Source organism: Rhinopithecus bieti, unplaced genomic scaffold, assembly GCF_001698545.2.
Source record: "Rhinopithecus bieti isolate Rb0 unplaced genomic scaffold, ASM169854v2 scaffold_33652, whole genome shotgun sequence".
Taxonomy (NCBI): Eukaryota; Metazoa; Chordata; class Mammalia; order Primates; family Cercopithecidae; genus Rhinopithecus; species Rhinopithecus bieti.
In genome coordinates this window covers 4,376,920-4,398,194 of record NW_016814761.1, presented here as the reverse complement: position 1 = coordinate 4,398,194, position 21,275 = coordinate 4,376,920, and the positions used below count along the sequence as shown (strand labels likewise).

The 21,275-nt window shown below is 40.0% G+C and overlaps 1 protein-coding gene across 1 annotated transcript in view; it reads left to right on the top strand.

The window, feature by feature from the left end:
- The window catches only part of RAB22A (RAB22A, member RAS oncogene family), a 62,360-nt gene extending 41,085 nt beyond the window's left edge, over positions 1-21,275 (top strand). The window contains exons 4-7 of the mRNA XM_017852070.1: positions 7,293-7,364; positions 7,454-7,560; positions 8,178-8,287; positions 13,942-21,275. Of these exons, the coding sequence (XP_017707559.1) occupies positions 7,293-7,364; positions 7,454-7,560; positions 8,178-8,287; positions 13,942-14,039 (387 nt within the window). The 3' untranslated portion in view covers positions 14,040-21,275. The remainder of the gene's footprint in view (positions 1-7,292; positions 7,365-7,453; positions 7,561-8,177; positions 8,288-13,941) is intronic.

Genomic DNA, 21,275 nt, shown 5'->3' with positions numbered 1-21,275 from the left:
AAAAAAAAAAAAAAAAAAAAATTGTTCTTAGATACCTGTCTACCTACCTTCATTGACAGAATCTCCCATCAGACTGGAACTCCAAGAGCTGGGACCACAGTGTCTTGTTCACTGCTGTACTCCCAGGGTCTAGCATGGTGCCTGACCTAGAGCTGATGTTCAGATATTGGTTGGTTGGATGAATCAGCACATAAACTCTTTGGAGTATTCTTTTGTATCCTGAAGTCTTTGATTGCACTCATCCATGGGATTGTCACCTATTTCCTTACCTGTCTGCCTTTCATTAGACTGTAAGCTCCTTGAGGGCAAGGACTGCCTTCATGTCTCTGCTCTCAGCCCCTGGCACATGGTATTGATGCCCATAGGTTTATGTCTACTGATTGCCAGCCCTACTTAGACACAGATAAGGACAGCTCCTCTACCTACTCTTACCATGTGAGTAGTGCATGACTCAAATTATAAATTTCTGGCGTTGTGTGTTTATTATTCTTTGTAGTTAGGAGATTTATTATAGAACCAGAATTGTCATAAAATGAAAACCCTTTTGATGAACTGACTATTCAAACACCCTCCCCAACCTCCCCGTTTGACATCTCGTACTGCACATAGTTTTGGCAGATGAGTTGTCTTTCTAATGGTCCAGCTACATTGGATTGCAAAGTGATTTCATTAAGTCAATGAAAGTGATTTTGGAGAATTTCTCAAATGTCCTGTGAAGCCCTTGACGGTAGGGATCTTGTTAACTGAAATGAAGAAGGATACTGCTCAGGATGATGATATGAGTGCTTCAGAAGATAATGGTTTGTGTATCAAAGGGTTAACAGGGGCCTAGGGAAAATTGATGAAGCCTTCAAATATTTTTGTAAAAATTTGTCATTTTTATGATAAGACTATGAAAGTCAAACATGAAATGAAGGATATCGTATTGTGCTAGCATGTAGTTTTATCAGAAGACTCTTAGCCAAGTTATCAATCAAGTTCGACTCGGTGTTCATCCAGAAAATTAGCTCCTGGCTGCAATAATAAACCTAAGGTTTTTCAAATACTAGATAAAATTAAACTTGATTTTACGATTTTGAATTTATCTTCTCAAGATAGAGCCTTTGTGAGACCATTTTGTCCCTATTGTTTGCTATCTTGAATGAATGCATTTGAAGTCACCCTTTGTCCACCAATTATCCTTCAGTAACAAAGACTCCTGCAGTAGTATTGAGACAGACACAACACATACATTAAGCAGCATCATAAAGACACCATACATGTAGTAAGAACATGTCAAATGCTTGCCATCTGTATGTGATTGTATAAAAGAAAGTTTCTTGACCAGGCATAGTGGCTCACGCCTGTAATCCCAGCATTTTGGGAGGCCAAGGCAGGTGGATCACCTGAGGTCAGGAATTCAAGACCAGCCTGGCCAACATGGTGAAACCACATCTCTACTAAAAGTACAAAAATTAGCCAGGCATGGTGGTGCACACCTGTGGTCCCAGCTACTCGGAAGGCTGAGGCAGGAGAATCACTTGATCCCGGGAGGCAGAGGTTACATTGAGCCGAGATCGCACCATTGCACTCCAGCCTGGGCCACAGAGTGAGACTCCATCTCAAAAAAAAAAAAGAAAGCTTCTTAACCGGAGTCTAATAGACATTGCATCCAGTCTTTAAAGATTTACATTCCTACATCTTAATGTGATTTCTCCCAATGACTGTTTTTACAGAGATGGGAACACTAGGAAGACTCAGACTTATTTATTGTCACGGTAGTCATGTAAGGAATTGTTCTCCTGTTTAAAATCAGGAACAAGTATAGTGGCTTAGTATCGTCTAGAGTTGGGGCAGACAGTCCCAGAGACCAGAGTCTGCAGTGCATCATCCCCACTGGCCAGTGCTCAGTTACCATCCACTTGAAGAGCAGCAAGACCTGACTCTGTGAGTAGAAGCAAACCCAAAAGTGATCCCATTATTAGAATTTGCAGACAGAATTTACACATATGTTTCTGGGCCAAATCCAACCTGCCACCAGTTTTTGTAAATAAAGCTTTCATGGAATATAGCCAGGCTTGTTTGTTTATTATCTATGGCGGGGATGTCCAGTCTTTTGGCTTCCCTGGGCTACATTGGAAGAGTTGTCTTAGGCCGCATATAAAATACGCTAACGATAGCTGATGAGCTTTAAAAAAAGAAAATCACAAAAACAGCTGAGTGTTTTAAGAAAGTTTATGGATTTGTGTTGGGCCACATTCACAGCTGTCCTGGGCCACATAACAGGCCGCAGGTTAGACAAGCTTGATCTATGGCTACCTTCACTCTACAATAATAGAGTTGAGTAGTTGCAGCAGAGATGATGTGACACATAAAGCCAGAATATTTACTACCTGGTCTTTACCAGAAAAAGTTTGCCGTCACCTGATTGAGAGCCGAGTTTGCAGCAGAGATGTGCTGACGTCTTTTGAGTCTCTTACATGCCTCCACCTTCTTTCTTTGCATCAGAAGGACATCAAAGTTTCCATGTCAGTAATAGCAGAGTGGCTTGGCCTGCCACAGATAACAAGTATGTATAAACTCTGGACAAAACATTTAAAAAACAACCGTTTGAAGGCACTGCAGAGCAACCAAATGCAGTCAGGGACTACAAAGGGGAGCTTTCTTGTGTAAGATCCACATTTTTACAGCTTTTCCCCAGTGGGCACTTCCCAGTTCGTGTGGCACAGGGTAGCTAGGACTTAAGCAGAAAGCTTGTGTTGAGTGCAGAGTTTCGGACTGCTAGAGCAGCCAGAAAAAGAGGAGGCGAATCGCAGAAAAGAGGGATTCAACAAGGAGGGACCCCGTAAAATCTGTTTATAAATTTCCCTGAAGTTTTTTTGACCCCCAAATTGTGAATTCACAAGAGAGTATAAAATGCAACAGAAACCAGTAGATGGAAAGGGTGACAAGACAGCAGAGATTTCAGCTGCTCCTCGTTACAGCAGGGCTAGACTTCAGAGTTTCAATCCAATCCTGCTGTGTTACAGGGGATCACTAAACACCTTGGGCATTCCAGTGAAACTTCAGAAGGGCCATGCCTTGGGAGTAGAAACGGTATCCTAGGACTAAGGGCAAATCCAAAAACCCAAATAGACTCACCCTCACAACGTGTAAAACCAATCTCAGGATGAGTCACCAGTAACTTAATACTCTGCAGAGAAGATTTTAAAAAACCAAGCATCTACGGTGCATCATCCACACTGTCCGGTGTACAGTCAGTGCTACTACACATATGAAGAAACAGGAAGGTGTGACCCAGTGAGCAGAAGCAAACCCTAAAGTGACCCTTTTCTTGGAATTTGCAGACACAGAATTTAAAGCACATATTTTATATATGTTCAGAGATTTAAAGAAAAGTAGGCCAGGCACAGTGGCTCATGCCTGTAATCCCAGCACTTTGGGAGGCCACAACAGTCATATTGTTTGAGTCGAGGAGTTCCAAACCAGCCTGGACAACATGGCGAAAGCCCATCTCTTAAGGGGAGAAAAAAAAGGAAAAGGAGTGTTAATGACTTAACTGCAAATGGGCAGTCTCACACAGAATGGAAACTAATGAAGAATCACATGGAAATGCTAAAACTGAAAGCTGCAATATCTAAGATGAAAAATTCACTGGAGGGTGATAGAACAAATTAATCAGAAGAATAGAAAAAAAGTAGAAAAATATAGACAGAGTCTCAGTATCATAAGGGACAAATTCAAACAGCCTAACATATGTGTAACTGGAGAACCAGGAGGAGCAAAGAGAGAGATAGGAACAGAAAAAAAAGATTTCAGGAAATAATGGCTGAAAATTTCCCGAATTTGGTGAAACATATCAACTTACAAATTCAAGAAGTTCAACAAATCTCTAAGTACAAAGAAAACCATATCCAAGTAAGTCGTAGTCAAACTGCTGAAAAGCAAAGGTAAAGAGAAAATCTTGAATGGAGCCAGAAGTAAAAGACACGTAAACAGGAGAACAACAATATGACTGACTTTACACAGTAAAGTCAATATGGCTGACTTTACACATGAACACTGGAGACCAGAAGCCAGAGGAATAGGATCGTTAAACTGCAGAAAGCAAAAACCTATCAATTTGCCAGACTTCATTTTCAAATCTAAAGTCAAAGTAAGAACATTTTAGAAAACAAAACAGAAATCAACAGCAGCCGTCCCAGAAAGTTTTTCACACTAAAGGAAAATGACAGTGCGTGGTAATTCAGATCCATAGGAAGAAATAGTAACCACTAGAAATGGCAAATAGAAACGTCTGTTTTTTCTTCTTAAATTACTCAAAAATTAACTGACTAATTCAAAAATTATGACACTGGATTGTATAGTTTATAGCATATGTAGATTTAGATTATTTGACAGTGGTAGTACAAAGAATGGTAAGGTAACAGAAATTAGACTTTTGCAAGTCTCTGATATTTTACATAAAGTGCTACATTTTAAACTCTAAGTAGACTGTAGAAAAACGTGCAGTAGTCCAGACACAGTGGCTCACACCTGTAATCCCAGCACTTTGAAAGGCCAAGACAGGTAGATTTGAGGCCAGGAGTTCAAGACCAGCCTGTCCAACATGGCAAAACCCCATATCTACTAAAAATACAAAAGTTAGCCGGGCATGGTGGCACTTACCTGTAGTCCCAGCTACTTGGGAGACTGAGGCACAAGAATTGCCTGAACCCGGAAGGCAGAGGTTGCAGTGAGCCAAGATCACACTACTGCACTCCAGCTTGGGTGACAGAGCAAGACTGTCTCAAAAAAAAAAATAAAAATGTGCGGTATATATTATAGTTACAAAAGCAACGACTTAAATAATACAAGCAAGTACAGTTCAAAAGTCAATAGAGAAGTTAATATACTAAAATTGAGCACTAAGAAAGATTCAAGCAATGCAAAAGAGGAAAAGAAAGGAGGAGCAGGAATTTTTTAAAAAATGGAACAGATACAGGCCAGGCACAGTGGCTTACGCCTGTAATCCCAGCACTTTGGGAGGCCGAGGCGGGTGGATCACCTGAGGTCAGGAGTTCAAGACAAGCCTGACCAACATGGAGAAACCACGTCTCTACTAAAAAAAAAAAAAAAAATTAGCTGGACAGAGTGGCGCATGCCTGTAATCCCAGCTACTTGGGAGGCTGGGGCAGGAGAATCGCTTGAACCTGGGAGGCAGAGGCTGCGGTGAGCTGAGATCACACCATTGCACTCCAGCCTGGGCAACAAGAGTGAAAATCCGTCTCAAAAAAAAAAAAGAAAAGAAAAGAAAAGAAAAAAAAAGAAATGGAACAGATATAAAACAAAATGGTAGACCTAAATCCAAATATCTTAGTAAATACATTAAATGTAAAGGAGCTGAACCGCTGAACCTTCCACTTAAAAGGCAAAGGTTGTCAAAAATCAGGACCCAACTATGTGCTGCTTATAAGAGGACTACTATAAATATAAAAACAAAGTTAGAAAATTATAGAATGCAAAAGGATATAGTATGCAAATAAAAAACAAAAGAAACCCATGTGGTTATATAATGCCAGTAAAATGGACATGAAAACAAAGTGGAAGAAGGACATGGTGAGAAGAATATTGAGGAACTTTCTGTGTTGATAGAACTGTTTGACATCTTAGTGGATGGTACTCACACAGATATATACATTTGTCAGTTTATCAGATTTCTGTTAAGATCTTTGCTTTTCTCTGTATGAGTTTTACCTTACGAATTTGAAGGAAGAAAGAAAACACAACCCTGTAAAGAACATTGCCAATATAAGTACATCAAAAATGAAAGCTAACACCATAACCTTTATTCCATCTGTGCACTTCTGTCTCATTTTCTTTTATTCTCTTATGCTGTTGAAGTCAACCCAACACTTTATCTCTTTTTTACTCAGTAGTATAGTTTTCTTTTCTGTGGTGCTTTCTTGCTTATAACCTTTATTTTTGTTTTCTCTCTAAAACTTAATGTCTCCTTTATTGGAAGTTAGTAGGCTTTCACCTCAGAGGCAGGGGTTTCTCTCACAAAGACTGGTAACAGTTTCTGTGTATGGACAGCGAGGTCTGACACTTAGTTTGACAGCTCCCCACACTCATGCAGTTCTTACTCATTTGTTCACCAATTTTTGATAATCTATAGCGTGTCAGATGCTAGGCCCTGAGATAAAATGGCGTGCCCAGCAGACATGCTGACATCCCTCATGGAGCTTACAGTCACAACTTCACTTTCTTTGGTAAAACTCAAATTAATACAAAACTTTAAAAGCCAAAAGGTCAAACTCATTGGATAGGGAGTTCCAGAATCCATAGTTGTGTATGTGGTTTATGTATGTGCACCAAATGCTCCCCTGTGATCATTCCTGCCTGTGTTCAGGGGTAAACCGCCATTAACAACAGGATGCAAATACAGTGTCATCAGATCATAAGTAGGGGTCAGGCTTCAGAGTCAGGGTGTAAGACGAAAATGAAGTATAGGCAAAATTCTTGTCATTAAACATTAGCATCATATTCAGTGGGTGAGATGCTCACACAGGACGTGTGCCCAAGAACCGAGGTTGACTGGGGAAAGAACTTCACAGCCTCCATCTCACACTTATCGAGAGAAATATCTCACTGAATCACCCCTGTTGTTCAAATGGTTGTTCCTCTCCCTTCTCTTTCCTCCCTGTTGTGTGTCACGGGGTGTGGAGGCCAGGGTGACGAGTGGGAAGAAGCTGTGTGTATACAGGGTTAAATTCATGTAAATGAAATTAGATCTGTAGCCAGCATTTGGGAATTGCTACATGCATGGAGAGATCAAAAAAGCAAGTCTCAAACTCATCCAAGTAGTGAATGTAAATGTGTACTCATTTCTGAAGGACAATCAGTGTTCAGATTACAGGGTTTTCTTTATGACATCCAAATGCAGCCACTTCTCTGGAGAGCTATTTATAGCATTATTTTTGTCTCCGTGATAGTTATGGAAGCCAAAGTTTAAAGGACTGTTGAACAGATGAATTTGGGAATTATAACACTGAGTTCAATTAAAAAGCCTTTTGAGCGGAAACAATTGTTTATAGCGCCATATTTAATTCCTATAAAACTGTATTCTAAACTATCTTCTGAGAGACATTTCAGTGTTACGTTAAAAGTTTTTGCCTTTGGTAATTACTGGTTCATTTGCTTTAAAGCAGCATGTCATTTTCTTTGGCTTAAGAGAAAGATTACTTTTTGTGCAGGGATAATGGGCTTGTAAGTCTAGTGTAAAACGTATTTAACCAATTCTCCCAATTTTCTTTATTTTCCCTCCTCTGCAGTTTCGTGCCTTAGCACCAATGTACTATCGAGGGTCGGCTGCAGCTATAATTGTTTATGATATCACAAAAGAAGTAAGACTATATAGCTTTCTTTAGATTGTTTTGAAAACTCTCTTTTGGTTGGTTAGATCTCCAGTTGCTCTCCTTTTTTTGTGTAACAGGAGACATTTTCAACATTAAAGAATTGGGTGAAAGAGCTTCGACAGCATGGCCCACCTAATATTGTAGTTGCCATTGCAGGAAATAAGTGTGATCTTATCGATGTAAGGTAAGTGATTAGAGCGAGAGATTACAATACCTATTATGTCTTCCTTTTCTTAATGAGCAATATCCAGAATAAGAATCTTGCTTTTATTTTATCTCTGACATTGAAAAATTCCTTTTGGTTGTGTGGTTGGAGTCCTAAAGTTTCAAACTGAAATTAAGATTTCAGGCATTTGGAGCTAATTATATTATATGTATAGACAGGTGTGCAATTTACAGAAATACTGGTTGCTTTGCACCCGACATTATCTGAGATCAGAGCAGCCCCCAGGCTCCCATGACTTAGAATACTTGAATGCAGAAAGCACATTTATTGGCAGTTTCTCTGGGCCACTTCCATCATTCCCAAAGCAAGGGCTTTTTAAAAATTGTGGCTGGAGAAGAAAACCCTGCCATCCCTAATCATTCCATTAGCTACATTACTAGTAGTACTGAGTTTTGTTTCATTTTGTTTGTTTACCCATGGATGTGGTGTAGTCAGGAAGACCGTGTCTCAGGGCCCAGCCAACAGCCATTTAGGACATCCTTTGTCCTCATAAATCTGGTTAACTACTGGGTAGGTGGGAGTACAACTAAGATCTTTGTGGGTAGAATTTCTGATACGTAGTTGTTGCCTTTCAGAGAAGTCATGGAGAGAGATGCAAAGGACTACGCCGACTCTATTCATGCAATTTTTGTAGAGACCAGCGCAAAAAACGCGATAAACATAAATGAACTCTTTATAGAAATTAGTGAGTATCTCTGTGCCTTATCCATTTCCTCTGTAAAAGCAACTTAACACAGAATGATCTTCCTAGTTAGAATTCCTATCTTACTTAGAGCAGTCTAGTCTCTGATACTGTGATCAGTGAAACGAGATTGGAGAAGGTAAGAGTAATGGCCGGTTTTCATATCATGTTATAGTTGCTGAAGAGCTGTTGCCCTTCTGGAAAGAATGTTGCTACTGAATAAATAATGCACAGGGTGTTGAGGTCATGAAAGCAGTCCCATTTCTTTCTCTGTTTAAATATGTTTCCGTTAGTCGTCCAAGGTCATTGAAAATGAACAAAATGAATAAAGGAAAATGAAATGCAGGTATACTTGCACTGTAAGAAAACCCTCAAAAATAATACTAGGCAAGTGAAAGGTAAGACCTGTTTTCCCTCTTTCCCTTCCCTTTCCAGAAGTGTTAATATGATGGTACTAGATGGGAGAGGGGCTGCTGCATGCCTTTGGGATCCTCTACAGATTGTATCTATGTTTATTCATTTCATTCAAATTCATCAAAATATTTATTGGGAGCTGTTCCAGGCTCAGGGGAAATAGCCATGAAGAAGATAGACGCAGCCCCTGCTCTCCTGGAGTGCACATTCTACAGAGGGAAACAGACAGTGAACACCAAATAAATAGGATCATTTCAGATCTTAATAACTGATACGAAGAAAATAATTTAGGATGAAGTGAAGGAATGTCTGCAAGCAATCAGGGAAGGCCTCTCTAAGGAGATGCTATCAGAGCTGAGATCCAAGGGAGCAGGCCCTGCAGAGGTGTGGGGAGTCACATGAACGGAACATGTCAGACTTCCAGGTGGAGAAAAGCAGAAAGCCATGAGAGCAGGGTGGATGTAGCGTTACGATCCACCATGTGGTTGAGAGCCAAGGGGACTGAAGCAGAGTGGGTCCTTTGCCATTGGGTCAAGAAGGGGCATGCACTCCAGAGCCCACCACGGCCAGGCAAGGATGACCCATGAGCAGAGCAGGCCCAGGTGAAGCCCTGGGAACCCCACTAAGGCCAGGCCCAGCTCCATCAACTGGGGCCACACTGGAATGTGGGTCCCTGGTTACTAAGGTTGTTTTCACATTTTTTTTTACGTGTCCCATTGTTTAGATCTGGCCAATCATTTAAGTATTTTCAGAGTCCTTTGCAGGCCTGAGGAGCCCATCTGCTGCCAGATATGGCCAGTGAACTACTTACTGCACCCTCTAGGCCAGCCCCTTCATTTCAGTGTTAAAAAGTCATGATGTGGCCGGGCACGGTGGCTCAAGCCTGTAAGTCCGCCAGCACTTTGCGATCCTGAAGGACGCGCGGATCACGAGATCAGGAGATCGAGGACCATCCTGGCTAACATGGTGAAAACCCGTCTCTACTAAAAAAATACAAAAAAAACTAGCCAGGCGAGTGGCGGGGGCCTGCTATTCCCAGTACTCAGGGAGGCTGAGGCAGGAGAATGGCGGTGAACCCCAGGAGGGCGGGAGGCTTGCAGTGAGCTGAGATCCGGCCCACTGCCACTCCAGGGCGCTGGGCGGGACAGAGCAAGACTTCATCTCAAAAAAAAAAAAAAAAAAAAGGTCATGATGTGCCTGCGCATGGTGGTTGTCACCTATAATCCCAGCTTTTCCAGAGGCTGAGGCAGGTGGATCACTTGAGGTCAGGAGTTTAAGACCACCCTGGGCAACAGTATAACTCTCTGTCTTAAAAAATAATAAAATAAAAATACTAGGGCATTCTGGCATGCACCTTTAGTCCCAGCCACTTGGGAAGCCGAGGTGGGAGGATGGCTTGAGCCCAGGAATTTGAGGCTGCAATAAGCCATTGTTTGCACCACTGCACTCCAGCTTAGGTGACAGAGCAAAACCCTCTCTCTTAAAAAAACAAAAATCATGTTTATTGTTGTCCTAGATGTAAACAGCAGGTACCCAGATGAATTTTTGAAAGGCAACATAAAGCCAGTTGGGAATTTTTCAGAGTTCAAGTTAAAATATCTTAAGTGTGTGGTGTCATGAGTATGTTAAAATTACCGCTATCTTTTTGTGTTCTTTACTTTAGTGGTATTAAAAACAGGAAGGTAGGCCAGACATGGTGGCTCACACCTGTAATCCCAGCACTTTGGGAAGCCATCGTGGGTGGATTACCTGAGGTTAGGAGTTCGAGACCAGCCTGGCCAACATGGTGAAACCCCATCTCTACTAAAAATACAAAATTAGCTAGGCATGGTGGTGCATGTCTGTAATCCCAGCTACTTGGGAGGCTGTGGCAGGAGAATCGCTTGAACCTGGCGGGTGGAGATTGCAGTGAGTCAAGATCTCGCTATTGCACTCCAGCCTGGGCAACAAAAGCAAGACTCCGTCTCCAAAAAAAAAAAAAAAAAAAAACAAAGGAAGGTAGTAGTAAACCAACAATGAAATTCTTATATGAAAACTAGTATATACAGATTCATTTTAACTGTGAAAAATAAAACATATATGTTCACAAAGATTAGAAAAATTGAGAGACATGTACATAGACTTTATTGTCCACTGGTTTAGTAATACTGCATGAGCACAGTGTCTGGCACACTGACTTTGTATTGAAGTGTGGTAGACACAGAAATGTGCACATATCAGAAGTACAAGGCTCAGTGAATTTTCACAAACTGCATATACTCCAGTGCTTGGCACTCTGGTTGGGACATGGCCATTCCTACACCCAAGGGTAACCATCCTGATACTAATTCTCAAATTGGTTTATCTGGTTTTGTTTTACATATATTTTGTACTTTATATTTTTAAAAACATACTCTGTTTCCTCTTGTGTGTCTGGCTTCTTTCATTCTGCATTACATTTTTAGACCATCCATGTCATTGCCTCTAGCTGTGAATGATCCATTCTCATGACTGGTTTGTGCATGTCAGTGTCAGGGTCCAAGTTGTGGGGGTAAGGGGGCAGTGAAGAATACCCACAATATAATTATCCATTCTGCTGTTGATAGACATGTGGGGAGCTGTTTCCAATTTAGAGTTATTACAAACAGTACTGCTCTAAACATTCTGATCATATTCTTTGGTGAACATATGTTAGGTGTATTTATACCCACAAGAAAAATTGCTGGTCATTGAATATGCATGCATTCAGTACAGCTTTACCGCCAACCAGTTTTCAAAGTGGTAGTTGTACTAGTTGACACCCATACCAGTAGTGTATGAGAAGTCTGGTCACTTTCTGTCTCTGGTGGGTAGGCAGTGATCTCTATTTTCATGACAGTTAATGAAGTTGAGCACATTTCCGAATATTGATTTACATTTGTCATATCTACATGTCCTCCTTTGTGAAGGGCCTGTTAAGTCTTTTGCTTGTTTTCCTGTTGGGTTACCTGCCTTCTTCTTAATGTTTTATAGTTCTTTATTTTGGAGATGAGTCACTTATTGACTATGTATATTGGAAATATCTTCTACTATATGGCTTGCCTTTTTTTTTAGTCAACTCCTTCAATGGATTGAAGTTTTTAATCTTCATATAATCTAATTGATCCTTGTTTTCCTTTATGTTTAGCTGCTTTCAGTTTTTTGGTTGCTGTTTTAGAAATCATTACCTATTCCCAGCTCATGAAAATATTCTCCTCTTCTTTCTTTTAAAAATATTATTTATTCAACAATTTTTTGATGTCATACTTCACAGATGTCTCTTAGATACCAGCTATATTTCAATATCCATTTATTGAGAATAATGACAAGAAGCTTGGGTAAAACTTTTAAACAAATTTGTAGTATATTCACAGCAGGGTCTAGTCATTTGAAAAGTAGTTACAAGACACTGGGAGATACTTTCTCAATATGGAAACCATGCTGTGTACTCCCCACACAGATCTGCAGACAGCTCAAAGTGGTGGAGGCTCAAGGCTTGACAGAACCTGAAAGTCAGTGGAGAGGCCATCTTAGCCTTGTTAATGTCAAAAAAAAGTGCATGTCCATTTATTCCATGTTTATAAAATACTTCTGTGTCGGGTATTGTGCTGATAAGGTACTGGAAACATAAAGATGGACAAATAGGATCTCTTCCCTAGAAGAGCTTAGGATCTAATGCGAGGGAGATAGTCGTGTAAACAGATAGGAGGTATGTGTTATAACCTGTTTCTGGTGTCCTGATTGATTGTAGTGTCTGAGATGTTAGAGAGTAAGGAAGTGGGAGAGTGTCAGGAAAGCCTTTGTACAAGAAGCAACCCTTGAGTTATCAGCCAGTTAGGTAGATAGGTGATTTAAGGATTCTCTCGAAATTGACATTATGCTTCACGGAGCAGTGAAGTGAAACCTGTTCATTCTCATGCATTGTTGATAGGAGAATGTAGTGGCACAGCCTCTTCAGAGAGTAATTTGGCAGCATCTGTCAAAATTTAAATTGCACATTCCTCCTGCATTTATGCTAGATAGACACTGGAATACAATGTATGTGTCAGACAAATACCCAAGAGTAGAATACCATGACCTAGCTCTTCCACTCCTGGCATTAATCCTACGCATATACTCGTAAGTTCACAAAGATGCTTCTTGCATCTTTGTTAATAACATCAAAATGTTGGAAACAAACTAAATATCCATCAATAGAGAAATGGTTAAATGAATGGTGGAACATCTGCAAATGCAATATTGTAGAGCTGTTAAAAAGAAGGCAGCAGGCCAGGCACAGTGGCTCACACCAGTAATCCCAGCACTTTGGGAGGCTAAGGCAGGCAGATTGCTTGAGGTCAGGAGTTCGAGACCAGCCTGGCCAACATGGCGAAACCCGTCTCTACTAAAAATATAAAAATTAGCCAGGCATGGTGGTACATGCTTGTAGTCCCAGCTACTCGGGAGGCTGAGGTGGGAGAATCGCTTGAACCTAGGAAGCTTAGGCTGCAGTGAGCCGGATTATGCCACTACACTCCAGCCTAGGTGACAGAGCAGATAAACCTGTCTCAAAAAAAAAAGTAGGCAGCTCTTTCTCCATGTACTATGATGCCACAGTCCCCAGGATGTGTTGAGTAAAAGTATCATGGTGGAGAATGGTGCCTATGGTTTGCTTTATTTCTTGCCCCATTTGGCCTTGGAAAGGGGAGATGGGTAGGGATGTAGGTGTGCCTGAGTGTTTGTGCATATATGTCTCTGGAAGTGTGTTCGAGAAATGGGCCACAGTGGTGGCCTTGTCATGAGACAGAGGGACAGCCATGTTCTGATTGAACTTTTTAAAAATAAATCGTATGTATTACCTACTCAAAACAAAATGTTTTTAATGTGTGGCTTTTTTTAATCAAAAAGCTTTTATTAAGTGCTGTGTGATATCCTTATTTGGATCCTGGGGCAGAAACAGGACCTGCGGAAAAACTGATGCTATCTGAAAAAAGTCTGGAGTCAATAGTGATGTGGCAATGTTGAACTCTTCATTTTGACAAATGTCCCATGATAATATGTCAGCACTGGGGGAAACTGGGTGGGAGGTACACAGGAGCTCTATCATCTTTGCAACTTTTGTATAAATCTAAAATTATTTGAGTATAAAAAGTTTATTAAACTTTTTTTTTTTAAACTTCAGTGAAACCTGTCAAATTGCATCTGCAAAATTGTTGTGTCTAAGAAAGTTAAAGCTCACTCCCTTCCCTCTTCTCATCTTGGTTTAGGTCGAAGAATTCCATCCACTGACGCCAACCCGCCATCTGGCGGTAAGGGCTTCAAACTCCGAAGACAGCCTTCAGAGCCAAAGCGGAGCTGCTGCTGACCGAACCTCAGCCTCTCAGACTTGATGATGAAGTAGGTGGTCCTGAAAGTTAACAGGAGGACTGGGGTCCCGCCACCAGTTTTCATCTAGCCAGGCTTGAGTCTTCTCCGTACAAAAGGATTCACGGAAATTGACCAGTTCTGCTCTCCAAAGACTGCAGCAATGATATTGTAGTCTGTGAACTTCTATTATGTAAAGAATCTCTAGTGTACAAAGGGACTACATCGTTGGCTTTTGACTTTGCTGAAAAGGAACATATAACTTTATGGATGGTAGGATTAAGTTGTTGAGTAGTTTTGTAATCAAGATTTTATGTAACATTTGTAAAGGGAAAATTAGCACTTTCGTGGTTCTTAAGGGAAAAAAAGACCTTGTGGAGATTATAATTTCCTTGGTTTCTGTTACCACTGTTAGAGGGAGTTGTATCGTTTAAAATGTAGTAGGATAGTTTAAGTGGAGGGAGGACAATGATTATCTGAAGCTAAAATGGGTTATTTATAGGACTGATGGAAATGATTTCATTTCTGCCATCTCTAAAGCACTTTTCATTGAACATGTTAGCCTAGGATACGTACAGTAAATTAACAATGATAGCAGCAGATGCCTAGCTCACCCTGGGTTTGCTTCTGACCTTGTCATGGTGTGTGCCACCAAACACGTTATTGGCACCTTTTTAAATAAGCTCTCATGATCAAGATGGTGATGGTAGAGAAGCTGCCCAGAATAAATTGAATTACATATGTTCTGAACTGACTAGCAATGGTTTAAAAAGAAAGAAGAGAGGAAGTGAAGAAGGTGGTGTAAATGCTGTCAATTATTTTTTAACCCAAGTATTTTGGTGGGGAAAAGCAAGTATCTGTTGCTTAGCATATGTAAAGTTGTAGTCTATATTTATGAGGCCATTGCTTAAAGATTATAAATTATGTAAATACATTAATAAATTCTAAGTTTCATTTGACATTCCATTGAATCTTGCACCCAGTCTTGCGTATGCCTGCCCAGTTTTCAGCCTGTTAACGGGAGACTCAGGCACATTGGTATTGTATAAAGGTATACAGTCTTTAAAGGTTACAGTCTGCCTTCCCTTCTACCCACCCGCCTTCCACCAGATCCCATGTGGAAATCGCAATAAAGACATATGCCACTTTGACAAACCTGACTAGTCCTTACTAGCCTGAGGGTCAAAGACGAAGCTCCAACCCTAGTCATTTACCTGGTCTTGGTGATAAGTTTCTTGTAGCTTGTACAGCATCCTCAGACCAACTGAGGAGCTTTCCTTGTTCACAATGTAGCTTATCTTTTTGTTTCCTTTATTTTTGCCTGCCTCTGTTAGTGGTTAACACTCTTTTCCCTCAGGGAGCCTAATGAGGTTTTAATATAATCTAAAATAAAGCATTGAAGTGAAGTTGGTGAAAATTTGTTCCTGGTCTAATTTGGCACCCTTCCAACCTGAGTATTGTAGGGGAAGGAAATTTACAAGATTTAATAGGAAATGAAACAGCTTGAATTTCAAACTAAATTGTATTTTCAGAGCTATCCTTAAACTGAACAGCTGAAACTTTAAAAAATAATTGTTATTATTTTGTGCCCCCCACTTAATATGGATAGATTTTAATGGGAAAATTATAATTCAGATTAAGTACAAAACAATTCCCTTTTCCCTGTTGTATATCTTAAGAATTTGGAATTTTTTTTTATCTTCTGAAATCATAGAGAAAGAATGTCGTTAGTAAAAATTCTAACTTCGTTTTGTTTAAAAGACACATGGATGCTCCATTCCCCTAGGATTTTGCTTCCTCCCCAGTGCTAAATTAGCAAGCTCCTAGAGAAGCCATGTGATTCGCAGGGCCAGGCGCTTCACACCTGAAAGTAGTTTGACTTTCTTCTGTATACATCCAGATGGATCCCAGGCATCTGGGCACCGCCCTAGTATGTCTGTAGAATTCCCACTGCTGGGCCTCTATCTCCATGACAACAAAATAAAAACAGGTTCCTTGACGCATTACCGAAGAGGCAAAGCGTGTGCGACCCTTTCTGTCTTATTTTACCAAAAGATGGTGCAAATCTATGACCTTTTTTCCACCAAACCCAGCAGTAGCTATTGGTGATTGTATGGTATCTCGGTGCATGGAAAAAGGCAAGGTCTTCTGAGCTCATCTTAACTGGTGAGGCATCTGGATGTCTCTGATATTACTGTGATGTTTTACTGTACCAAGCCCAATGTGGGTCCATCTCATCAGCCCTTTGCTGATTTCATGATTTCTCACACTCCCTCCCATATGTAGGGTGTGATTCTGTTTTATTGTAGCCACATGTTTTATTAACAGAATGAGTGATATGAAGCTTGTACTTAATGCATTTTTCAGGCCTCTTCCCTCACTTTCGTCAGTCTGTCTAGGAAGTTGACTCAGCACTGTTTCTCATGTAATATCCTTTTAATGCTTAGCAACAACAATAACAAAAAATTGCTGTCTCAGATCCATAATCCATACTCTGTGAAAGCAGGAAAAGAATGTTTTTACTTATTTCATTTGCTTCTAAAATGCAAAGATGAATATTAAAGTCAGAAGCAGTGTTTTATTTTGAACACATTTTGGATTATTAACCTGACTAAGCAATGATCTAATACACATTTCATATTTTCTTTATAATAATTTATTATAGAGAAGAGGCTAGATTTCAAAGGAATTGAGACATATGCCCATCTATAAACATTTTTTGGTTTTCTTACGATACGGGGCCATTTTTTAAAACTCTCAGGACTGAACAGAAGAGAAAAATTATTAATTAGCTGCTACTATATGTTGATTCTTTTCAAAGAAATTGAAATAAGCTCTTTGCAGGTGTCCAATCCTAGAAACCAATGGTTTCCAGAACTCTCCTTTCATACGAGTGTTTTTCTGATTCTATGATAACTAATTAACTATCATCTGGTGATTAAAAGAACATAAAGTAAGATTATGATTAAGCGTCCGTCACCTGCTTGTCAGCCTCAGTCAGGATAAGTTGTACACGAAGCAGCTGAAAGATTGAGTTCTTTTCAAAGTAACTTATTTTCTTGTGACCGTTTATGACGTTGTTTGAAGTGCCTGTTTCCCATTATGCACACACTTTCTGGATGTCTGAAAGGATCAGGACTTTTCTGTTAGAGGCTTGCCTCCTCTCTGTGGGCTGGTGTCCTTCTTGAAGTTATCAATTCCTCTTATTCTTAAATATCTAAAGGGAAAGGAAACCACCTTTAATTTCAGAACTTCTCTTTAAGTCTTGTATATATTTCTTTTCTGTTCTCAAGGAGGAAAATTGGTCTAGGAGGCCTTCCAAATTAAACTCTGGGAAATATAGTAATGAAAATATCCTTTAGCTAACTTTCCTGTAACTGTCAAAACAAAATGTCAGTATTTGTAGGGCACTGTGTTAAAATAAGCGGTTTAGATTCCAATGACACTGCACTCATTGGCATGTCAGCCTCTAGCTCGGAATGGCATTTGCTCATGGTTACAGGCATCTTTTAGATTCTAAGAGTGAGTTACAGAATTCTTTTTGGTACTTTCACTTATTCTTTCAGAATACATCAAGGACGTGATTCATGGGCCCTTAAGAGTATAAGATATAGTTGCACAGTATGTTGCTTAAGTAGCAGATGAGCCCCCCTAAACATCCACATGTCTCTGCAGGAACCTGTGTAATTATTGCGAAAACCCTTATCTTCCAGGGAAAAATTACTGGAAATTCCTTAACTGAGCTATACTCGGTACTCGCTCTAGAACATTTGGGAAATGACAGCGCACAAACTCAGGCTGGCTCTCCTCTCTAACCTCACTGGGCTGTAAATATTCCTTCTAACTCTGTAATGAAAGTTAAATGACAATGACAAACTAGATAGCGAACCTGTAAAAGTCATTATTTACATTTGTTTTAAAGGGACAATTTTACCGTTTGACTTCAAGAGAGTTTCTACCTCTTAACAGTTAATATTTTTTAAAGGAAGAAATGGAATGTACCTTCAGGGGTCAAGCTGTTAACTATATACCTGCCTCCAGTTAGCTTGGTTTATCAAAAGGATTTTTAAATGATTCAAGATGATGTTTAGGATATTTGTTTTAACTCCTGCTATGCTATGATTTTAAAAAATAGTCTAAGAAACAAATTTATCCATGAGATAAACATTATATTTTATAGTTTTAGGAAAAAGGGGGTGGGGTGGAATTTAGCCTAGAACTTAAAGAAACAACCTCTGCCAATTTCTCTTGACAGCGGAGTTGCTTGTCTTGACTTCTAATAATAGAAATCCAGGCAATTTGATTATCCGGTTTGCAAGAAACTTTAATGGAATTCTGGGGCATTTGTCCTGTTTTATGTGCAAATGAAAGTCTAAAAAATATTAGGATATTACATTTTTCAGGAGCCTCCATTTTTTCAGTCTAAGAGAACAATAAGTGAGAGACCGATTGTGATGAAGTTTCATTAGACATAATGTGGAAAGTGAATAAATAGAACCAAGAATCTTCATATTTCTGTCTTTCAGGATTCTCTTAGCATATAGGAAAATGATTTACTTTCCAAATCTAGAAGGACTTCCAGTAGCATAGCTCAAGTTTAATTTGATGGTCTGTACCATCAGAAATAACTAATATCTGTTTTCTTTCCTTTTAGAGTATAATCAATTATTGACAGGCCAGAATATTTTTGGCTTCAAAACAAAAGGATTCATAAGCTTAAAAAAAAAAAGAATTCCCAAACCTTCCGTCTATTCCTTTTATTACATTGAACATTTTACATAGTAAGAGTAAGATGTATCATTAGTAGATGGTGAAATTAAAACCATGGTGTCTAACAGATTTAACAAAAAATGTTTAATTTACTACAAGTTCATTTTCAGATCTGTATGGTGCCCAGTGCTCCACAAAATGCATAATTGCAACAACAAAATTATTTTCATGAACAAGAATTCAAGTGCCAAAGTCCTATCAGCCAATTAAAAGCCATAAGACAGGAACAATTTTTTTTGTTTTGTTTTGTTTTTGTTTTCTTTTTTTAGATGGAGGCTCACTCTGTCGCCCAGGCTGGTGTGCAGTGGCGCAATCTCAGCTGACTGCAACCTATGTCTCCTGGGTTCAAGCAATTCTCCTGCCCCAGCCTCCTGAGTAGCTGGTATTACAGGCGTGCACCACCACACCCAGCTAATTTTTGTATTTTTAGTAGAGACAGGGTTTCACCATGTTGGCCAGGCTGGTCTCAAACTCCTGACCTCAGGTGATCCACCTGCCTCTGCTTCCCAATGTTCTGGGATTACAGACATGAGCCACCACGCCCAACCAGTAATGATTTTTTTAAAGGGCTTTTCTTAATTGACAGTTTTAAGTTGTAGACGTTAATAATCTAACAAACAAAACATGCCAGTTTTACTGATTCCACTTTTTGCTGGATTGAGGAACTTTTCATTATTTAGGGAAACTTTTGAATGCAGTACTGTGGAAGAAATCATCCTTAAAATAGCATTTCACACATAGGGCCAATAATTTTTACTTAGAACTGAAATTGTCAAGGAAACCCCCGCAGCATCTAACGTCATATTGTAGAATAACTGGGCATACCTCTTCCTCTAGGCCAGTTCAGAGACCACTGGCTGCCCACGTAGAGTGGGGCCCACTGGCGTGAGCAGTCCCTGTGCCCATGCCCATGGTGGTGCTTGACTTTGCTTTGGGGCTTAATCCTAGTATCATTTGGTCATTAATCTTTAATTAAGTTTATACTTGAATAATCAGTTTTACTCCTGAAAAATTTTGAAGCCAGCACTTGAATTTGTTTATATTCACTTACTTTGTATATGAACTTACGACATTAGAGTTTGTGAAACTATCTTAACGTGGCTCATGCATGTGATGTTAGAGGGACTGGTTAGTTCATTACAGGGCGAATTATCAGCAGCTGGCTAGTCAGAGCAACTGATGGGTGGCTTTTGTGTGTGTGTGTGTGTGACACGGAGTCTCACTCTGTCACCCAGGCTGGGGTGCAGTGGCGCGATCTCGGCTCACTACGACCTCCGCCTCCCGGGTTCAAGCAATTCTTCTGCCTCAGCCTCCTGAACAGCTAGGATTACAGGCACTTGCCACCACGCCTGGCTAATATTTTTTGTATTTTTAGTAGAGACAGGGTTCCACCATGTTGGTCAGACTAGTCTGGAACTCCTGACCTCATGATCCGCCTGCGTCGGCCTCCCAAAATGCTGGGATTACAGGCATGAGTGGTGGCTCCATTTTTAAACCATTTGTTATCCTGTGTAGACAGAGCTTTATTGCCCTGGAAAAGATTTTTTTTTTTTTAACTCCCATGCAGTTCAGTCTTTCCATCATTTCACTTTGTGAGTCACTCACATAATTGTCAATCATTCCTCTGACCTTTTTAAGAATTTACATCTTACCATCTCTGATTGAAGCAGCCTTCTCGCTTTATTTCCTTTATGTTCATTTTCCTGTGGGCTCTCCCTTAGAGACACACGGCCCCAGCCACCTCCTCCTCATATGTAATACGCCTTCCCCTGCGGCCTTCCGTGGCCACAGCAACAGGGGCTGCTCAACCACTCCAGCTGGGCTTTTTTAATAAGCACTGTCAGAAATGCACAGGCCCGGGGTGGGGGATGTACAGAAGTTGATTCGTGGGCACAGAAATACAGTTAGATAGAAGGAATAGTTGGAGCATTCGATATTACAGTAGGGAGACTGCATCTAACAATAGTTGATTGTATACTTGAAAATAGCTAGAAGAATCAGAATATTCCCAGAACAAAGAAAAGATAAGTGAGGTGAAGGAAATCCCAGTTACCCTCATTCAGTCCATTACACATTCCATACAGGTCTCAAAATATCCCAGGAACCTCAAAGACATGTACAACTCTTAGTTTAACATTTTTGAAAGAAAAGAAAACCGGCCAGAGCATTAAAACAAAATAAGAAACACAAAGACCAGTGTTAGGTGAAGAACTCCAGTGCTTCCGAAAGAGAATAGCAGCACTCCCTTACCCTGGGAACACAGCCAGTTGACAAAATGGCTTTTGGTTTTTTTGTTTTGTTTTACCATTGGTAATAAGATAGTTAACATAAGTCGTCAGAACTTCGCTGAATTTGTAATAAAGCATTTGTTAAGCGTGTAGAAGTCCAAATTAAAAGTCTTGAAGAAAAACAGCTATAGCAATGAGCCTAGACATTTTTCAAAAAAAAAAAAAAAAAAAAAAAAAAA